We start from the raw sequence: 8,593 nt of genomic DNA, 5'->3' as shown, positions 1-8,593 counted from the left end.
GCAATTCAGCACAGGGGTACCAGATCTAAAAGCTTTGCAGGCAAAGGATCAGGAAATAGTAAAAATAATCAGACCATTGTCAAAAGCAGAAAAGGAACCAAAAGCTTGAAGTTTGTTATCACAAAATTCACCATTTCAAAAGTACAAATCGAAGTTGTATATAAACAAGGGGCTATTGACGTACCTTGGAGAACATTTTCCAGTGTGAGTAGTCCCATCCCAGTTATGCAGGAAAATGATTTACTGATACACAACACGCTGTTAGAACATCAAGGGGTAGATAAAACCATGCTGTGCTTCACCTCTGTGGGTTGGTGGCCGCGCATGAAAGCAAATGTGCAACAGTATTGTGAAAATTGTAAACTTCCTCAGCCACACTGGAACCTACATGGCACATAATCATAAGCAAACCTGTTTCCTTGTGCAAACCCCGCAACTGGCATCCGGAGGCTTAGCCTGCCCTGGCATTTTATATCCAACATCAATGGTTCCCAATATTCAGTTAGCTTTTCTTTTGGCTGACTCTGTACATGGAGCAGAGGTTTTCAGAGAACTATCCACAATGACTCCAAGGTCTCTTTCTTGAGTGGTAACAGCTAATTTGGAACCATCATTTTGTATGTATAGTTGGAATTATATTTTTCCAATATGCATTACTTTGCATTTGTCAACAAAAAAACATGTGTTCCCCAGCCACCAAGTTTTCTGAGATCCCTTTGTAACTCATCACAGTCTACTTTGGAGTTAAGTATATTGAATAATTTTGTCTTGTCTGCAAATTTTGCCACCTCATCGTTTGACCCTTTTTCCAGATCATTTATGAATATGTGGAACCGCAGTGGTCCCTGTACAGATCCCTGTGGGACATCATTAGCTACCTCTCTCCATTCTGAAAACTGACCATTTATTCCTACTCTTTGTTTCCTATCTTTTAACCAGTTATTGAGACAGGAGAGAACCTTCCTTCTTACCCCAAGACTGCTTTCCTTTCTTAACAGCCTTTGTTGTGGGACCTTGTCAACTACTCTCTGAAAGTCCAAGTACACTGTATGACCTGGATCACCGTTGTCCATGTTTGTTGACCTGCTCAAAGAATTCTAATAGTCTGATGAGGCATAATTTCCCTTTGCAATAGCCATGCTGATTCTTCCACAACAAATCATGTCCATCCATGAGTCTGATAATTCTGTTATTTACTAAATCAGTTTGCCTTGTACTGAAGCCAGGATTACAGGCTTGTAATTGCTGGAATCACCTCTGGAGCCTTTTTTAAATATCAGTATCACATTAGCTATTTGCCAGTCACCTGGTACAGAAGCTGATTTAAGTGATAGGTTCCTCACCACAATTAGTTGTTCTGCAATTTGATATTTGAGTTCTTGCAGAACTCTTGGGTGAATATCAACTAAGCTACCTGTGTGTTTTCTTCCTAAATCACTCAAGGACAAACAAGAGACAACAGCCAATTTCCCAGTTTCCCAGCCTTGCACCCTTGGTGAAGTATAAACCCAGATTTATACCATTTTGCACTGCACATAGATCTATACAACACAAACTCATTAATATAGGTCACTTTCCACTCAATGTGGGATAGATGGGCAATGGTCTTTGTTTACAGAGCTGAGATTTTTGATCCCGAAGAGAAATTGGAGGCTCTTCATCTGCCTCTCCATCATGACATAATGAAGTTGGCACTGATGGAGTCTATGGCTGCACTCTGGGTATGGAAAGGTTGATACCTTCTGACCAGTCTACAGCTGGGCTATTGTGGTCATCAGCTACTCTAACCAGCCTTCCCACCTCTGTGCAGCCCCTTCCACCCTGTAAAAGGCCCCTTAAGCATGGCCTTCAGGCACTGGCTACTGTGACAGGCCCTGGTAGCACATTTCCGATGAACCTGTGCTAGCAGGGAGCTGGAGAGGGTCCTAGAGCAGTTGGGGAAGCACAGAGATTGTGGGTGGGAGGCCTAGATATCAGTGGATCACTGAGATCTGTGCCTAACTTTGGGGAACCTCCTCTTAAGAATTGCACTAATGGAGATTCAACAACGTCCCTGTGCAATTTATTCCAGCACTTAACCACCCTAACAGAGAGGAAGTTTATATCCTACTGGTATGATCCAAGGAAATGCAGCATTCTAGAATCTCCCTTTCCTAGCTTGCACTCTTGGTGTGTAATGCAGGACAGGGGGCTGTCTGGGAGAAATCTGATCCTCTAGTATTGATTATTGTTATTATTATTATTATTACTTCTATTATTTATTTCAGCAAGATCACAGCTGTGATGGCACCATCGTTACCTCTCAGCTGCCCCCAAGGTAGCCAGGCAACTAATCAGAACAATATGAACAGTGATAAGAAGCCCGGATTCCAGGAATAGAGCCTGCAGCAGGGCTGGCGCTGCAGTCCTGTTGGGTAGCATCACCGCACATCCCCTGTGATTTGGCTTCCTGCAGTTTGCCATTGGCCATGATGGGGGTTACAGCTGGTTCACACAAAGCCAAGCAGCTGAGATTCCCTGATGACCAAGTGGCCCCAAGGGAATGTGCAGACATGCTTCATAAAGACAGTCACCTCCCTATCTGAACAGATACTGGCTGCTGCCTGTGCAACCTGTCTGTTGACTCCTGTCCTTTTGGGTGAAGACCTCTGGTGTCAGCAGCTCCCCTTCTAGCAGCAATTGGGTATGTTGGCAGGTTTCACTGTTTTTAAGATGCAAAGTGAAGGGGAAAGGCTGCAGGCTGTTTCCATTTACAGATGTTCTGTGCAGCAGCAGAGGACTGAGCTGGGCTGTCGGGGTGACTCAGTGAAGGGCTGGTAGCACTGGGGAGCTTGGGAACCCCTCCCCTACACCTGCCCATGCTCCTCAGGGGGTTATTGAAGCTGCACACAAATCTGACATGCCAAGCGAGCTTGGAGTGTTAAAAAACTGCAATTTCCCAAATGAGGTTTTCTCAGTGGGTCCCATTTCTGGAGGTGCAGTGTGCTCTGGGCCCGATCCTGCCAGGGGCTGAGTGAAAGGAGACCCCACAGAATATCAGTTAATAGTTCAAAAATTGCCACAGGTTTATTCAGGGCCACCCAGAGGATTCAGGGGGCATGGGGTCTTCGGCAGTGGGGCCCCCGCCACCGAATTGTCACCAAAGACCTGGGGCGGAAGGATCCCTCGCTGCCGAATTGCTGCCGAAGACCTGGCGCTTTGGCGGCGGGTCCCGGGGTGGAAGGTCCCCCCTCCCCCAACCCGAGGTCTTCAGGGCACTTTGGCGGCGGGTCCCAGAGCGGAAGGACCACCCGCCTCTGAATTGCCGCCGAAGACCCAGAGCAAAAGAAGCTCTGGGGGCCCGGGCCACACGAGAGTTTTCCAGGGCCCCCGGAGCAAGTGAAGGATCCCGCTCCAGGGGCCCCAAAAAAATCTTGTGGGGGCCCCTGTGGGGCCCGGGGCAAATTGCCCCACTTGCCCCCCCTCTGGGCTGCCCTGGGTTTATTTGCTCCTGGAAATTTAATCAGCAAATGCCTTTTCAAAGGTTTTATTATTTGGGTTGATTATCAACACAGGTATTCAGAGCTGCGCTGCTCTGTGATAACTGGTCAGATAGGGGATATTTCTGTTTCCTGAATGGCTGAGGGCTCTAGCATCTCTGCTCTGTAGATACCACTAAAAGTTACAGGGCTACCTGCATCTCTGCCCCCCTCCCTAGTCTCCGATGTCAGGGAAAGTAACCTTCCCTCTCATGGGGTAGAATCTCATGATCCTCCCACATTCAGCCTGGGTCCTGTGGTTCTTCCCTTTGGGAGTCTGTGACTAGTGGTGAGATGAGTGACCAGCCTTCTTGAACCAAACTACTCTTTAATCTGAACAGTGGGAATAAAGCGAAACATGGGAGAATTAAAGGGATTTCAAACAACAGTCTGTACACGTCTCTGACCCCCACGCTCTCCCACTCTGACAGAGACCCAGGCAGGGCAAGGCTTTCAGACATCCCCAGAGGTGTCTGTGCCTGTCAGTGTGAAGAGCTTCTCACAGCAGCTGACCCAGCTCTGCACAGACTCCAAGATCTGGCAAAACAAGCTGTGTGATGTGGCTGGAGCCCAGAAATAGGCTCTTCCCAGCTTGTAGCTCCGGTGTTGTCTCTCAACCTCCCTGGGGTGGTTACTGAGCGATGGCTTTTCCTGAGCTGTTGCTTCCCTTCCTGCTTGTTTTCCAGCAACCTGCTATTAAACTAAGAAGAGCCACAATGGTTGCAGCCAATATAGCCATAACGTCAGCATCTCAATAGTTAACCCAATATAGCTCTACAGCAAACATCCCAACAACTGGGTTTAACATGTCCATACGTTATGGCAGCTCAGCTCCATGTCTGACAGTATGCCATTCCCAGGTGCTATGGATGTTATGAATACAAGATGTAGCTGGGGAGAGAGAGAGAGAGAGAGAGAGAGAGAGAGAGAGAGAGAGAAATAGACTAGTTTCATGTGTGAAACCAAGTTCCATTTCCATGATTACTCATGCATTTGACTTTGAAATCCACTTCCTGCAAACCCTCATTGTGTGCTGGGGTTACTTTGTACAAGGGAGTGAGAGCTCAGGGAATGAATATTTTCCATACTGATCCCAGTAATAATAAAGGAGATATACCCATCTCCTAGAACTGAACTGGAAGGGACCCTGAAGGGTCACTGAGTCCAGCCTCCTGCTTTCATTAGCAGGAACAAGTACTGATTTTGCACCAGATGCCTAAGTGGCCCCCTCAAGGACTTAACTCACAACACTGGGTTTATCAGGCCAATACTCAAACCATTGAGCCATCCCTCCACCCTGTTACCACTCTGGATACAGGCTACAGACTGACAGAACAGAACCTGAGGCGAACCAGTCAGCTGTTAACCGAAGGACAGATGAGCTACTAGACTTTTCTTTGCTGTTCAGGTTCTGCAGACATCCAGATGACTGACACTATATTTTAAGTCACTCTCTATCCTGAGAAATCATCTCTGAAAGCAGATCAGAGGGGATGGATGGGTTGACATGTGTGTACTAAAGTATAGATGTGTAAATGTTATGCCAAGACTTTTCATTGTAATACAAATATTACAAATCAAAATTTCATGACATGCAGGTATATCGAAATCCAGCACCAAAGTTGTTGGAATCTCTACAGGAAGGAAAAGTGGTAAGTTTACTACTTAATGGTTTTAGCTTCGAAAGTATTTCAGAAGTGCTCCACATACTGTTTGCAATGGTTTGTGTTATTAACTCTACATTCAGTGAACAGTTGTATGATACTGTCTGCTGGTAACTGACCAAAACCTGTTTCTAACACTTATATTCAGGCTTGTGCACTCAATAACTCTGCAATACCTTTTAAAGAAGTCCTAAGAGAACTGAACTGCTGGTCAGTGTTTCAGGAAAGAAGCAGAGAGTAAAGCTAAGGTGCAGGAAAGGGGAGTGTAGTAAGGGTTGTATGTAATTTACACCTATCATCTCGTACATGAGCATGGCTGAAGTAACTTGCACCCTCAACTGGATATTAGTGTGAACCTAGTGTTTGCACTATTTGCCCATTTGTGACGCTAACCTCTCCCCTGCCAATCTGACTATGTTAGCTTGTAACTTGCCAAATATCTACAGACCCTTTCATGGGGAGAGGATGCAGGTCCTGTGAGGATAAAATGAAGCCTGTAGGATGATCGAACTCCTGGGAGTCAGCCAGCTTTGGCCAGACAAAGCACTTCAGCTTCTCTTGGAGGGATTCCTCTAGGTCAGAGTGTATCACTGGCAGTATTTGGTAGAGATAATTAATAGGGCCTGGTTCTGGTTGAATTTACACATGTAAATCTGGAGTGATGCAGTTGAAGTCATTATTCCTGAATTAAGAACCTGGCCCTAAGAATTCATCCATCTACTGCAAAGAGACAGTGGCATAATATAGAACCTGAGGAGTGGAGAAAATTATATATATATATATATATATATATATATATATATATATATAAATTAGGCAAGGAAATCATGCATGGTGGTGAATCTCCACCTGGGTCAGGCAAAGGCCCAGCCTCGCCCCTTCCACCCGAGGCCCCGCCCCTTCCACAATCTCACCCCCCATGGAGCCAGGCCAGCCCCCCACAGCAGCAACAGGCCGTGCCCCAGACTAGTGTCGCAGGCCCGGAGCACCCCAAGCTTCCCAGTCTTCACCCCCCACAGTCTGTGCAGCACAGCCCCAGCCTTTCCGGCCCTGGAGCGTGGGTGCTGGGCATCCATGCGGACCCAGCTGCCAGCCCCAGCACCAGACCAAGAGCAGCCTGCCTTCCCTTGCCTTCTTACCCTCTTCCCATAACAGAAACACATTAACAAACAGCTTCAATGCAGGACAGATACATAAAATGACCCGTTTTCACTATGCACTTGCCATTTGTTTACACACATGTCATGGTACAATGGGCCGCACTCCAAAATGGAGGACCAGAAAGGTTGTCAGTGGAAAGGTCACAATTGTAAAATCACACAGCACTCAAGTAGGCTGCAGAATTCCCAGCCACAAGATATCAGTGGGCCCAAGAGCTTAGCAGGTTTCAAAGAGGGACTGGATGTTTATACGAGTAAGCAGAAAATCCAATTACAGTTGTGAGGATTTAACAGAAAAGCTTGTAAAAGGGCTCTAAACTTGCCTCATTTATACTACAATATATGTCAAATTAGTGGGTCTTGGGGAGAAACTTTCCTTGGGAGCAGCTTATCTCATAGCTGCCTATTTCAGGGCTTCTTTCACCTTCTTCTGAACCATCTGGTACTGGGCATAGGATACGAGGCTCGATGGACTAAAGGTCTGATCTAGTCTGGTACTGCCTATGTTCCTATCGATGGTGCATATCCAAGACCATGCTTTCGCTTATCTTCCTTAAGCTCCTGGGAGTCGCTTGCACTGAGATCAGAAAGATGTCTCGTTAAATATCATCTAGTCTCATGGTTTGTTTTTTTCTTTCAGGAAGGATATTTCAAAACTCCTTAGACCTGTCCAGTATATTATGTCAGTTGTCAATGACACCAAATTCCACTCTGCAGTGTTCCTTCTCACCGGGATACCTGGGCAGGAAGACATCCATCTGTGGATCTCTATCCCCTTCTGCTTAGTGTATGTCATTTCAATAGTAGGAAATTCAGTCATTCTGTTCATTATAAAAACAGATCCAAGCCTCCATGAGCCCATGTACATTTTCCTTTCCATGTTGGCCGTCACAGACCTTGCCTTGTCGATATCCACCATGCCTACAACACTAGGTATATTCTTGTTTAACACCAGGGAGATCAGTCTGGATGCTTGTTTTGCCCAGCTGTTCTTCATCCATTCACTTTCATTCATTGAATCATCGGTACTCCTGTTGATGGCCTTTGATCGCTTCGTTGCTATCTGTAAGCCACTGAGATATGCTTCTATCTTAACCCTGCCAAGAATTGGAAAGATGGGACTGGTGTTTGTGCTAAGAGGAGTGGCAGTAATATTCCCACTCCCCTTTCTTCTTAAACGGTTCCAATATTGTCGAGCCAATGTCCTCTCCCATTGCTACTGCCTGCACCAAGAGGTCATGAAGCTGGCTTGTTCGGACATCACAGTCAACTACATCTATGGATTCTTTCTTACAGTCTCCATGGTGGGATTGGATTCACTGCTCATCTTCCTCTCATATGTGATGATCCTCAAAACAGTGCTGAAAGTTGCGTCCCCAGCAGAGTGCCTGAGGGCCCTGAACACATGTGTTTCCCACCTCTGTGCTGTCCTGCTCTTCTACACACCAGAGATTGGCTTGGCTGTGATACACAGATTTGGGACAGGCTCTCCTCCATTACTCAAGGTTCTCCTGGGCTACATCTCTCTATTGGTCCCGCCACTTATGAACCCAATTGTGTACAGCGTGAAAAGCAAACACCTTCGTGCGAGGATAATCAGGGTGTTCTCTAAATGAAGGGTCAGTTCATCACTTGGCTCCAGCCCCAGTGACATGGGAGATGAAAAACACGGGCCATGACCACCCATTCTATTCAGTACGTTATATCCGAGTCATGAGATCTAGTTAACTCCACTCTGTAAAGAGAGGTTCAGACATGGTATGAGGCCTGGAAGAATGGGAGAGGGGCTGGTGAGGGAGGCTAACACACTGGGGGAAGGAGACCAAGGCAGGTAGCAACTTTTATAATGTGTCTGTGTTCATGGAGAGCCAGTGGACCAGTGTGATGTTGGCTTATAAAGAGCTGTATTGGTGCCTGCTCCAGCTTCAGAATTCCTGTTGATAGAGTCAATAAAGAGAAGGGATGTGGATGTTGTTTCCCATTACACCTGACCTGTCACCGTTCTGTCTCTGGTTAAACATCCACGAGCCAGGGAAATAGCTGAGAGCTGTTCTGCAGTTCCAGTCCTCGCCCTTCCTGAGCGCTCTGGGTACTGCATGATCCATGGGGCTGCACCAGCTGTGCTCAGGAGCTACTTAAGTGACACAGTCACCCCCCTTTCCCTGTGCCCTCAGCCAGGTGCATGTGATTGAGTCGTGTCAGAGACATGATTAAAGCAGGAGCCCGAGGTGCACTCATTTAGGCAGTTCGT

The 8,593-nt window shown here is 46.7% G+C and overlaps 1 protein-coding gene across 1 annotated transcript; it reads left to right on the top strand.

Moving 5' to 3' along the window:
• Positions 1-7,022: 7,022 nt before the first annotated feature.
• LOC123349129 (olfactory receptor 51G2-like) lies at positions 7,023-7,958 on the top strand. The gene has a single exon (XM_044986913.1). The coding sequence runs from the start codon at positions 7,023-7,025 to the stop codon at positions 7,956-7,958; it is 936 nt and encodes a 311-aa protein (XP_044842848.1).
• Positions 7,959-8,593: the final 635 nt, after the last annotated feature.

The sequence above is a fragment of the Mauremys mutica genome, chromosome 1, assembly GCF_020497125.1.
Source record: "Mauremys mutica isolate MM-2020 ecotype Southern chromosome 1, ASM2049712v1, whole genome shotgun sequence".
Classification (NCBI taxonomy): Eukaryota; Metazoa; Chordata; order Testudines; family Geoemydidae; genus Mauremys; species Mauremys mutica.
Note: the sequence above shows the minus strand (reverse complement) of the source record. Positions and strands in the feature narration are given on the sequence as shown.

Coding starts and splice junctions, on each gene's coding strand:
- LOC123349129 (XM_044986913.1), top strand. CDS start 7,023: ATGTCAGTTGTCAATGACACCAAATTCCACTCTGCAGTGTTCCTTCTC.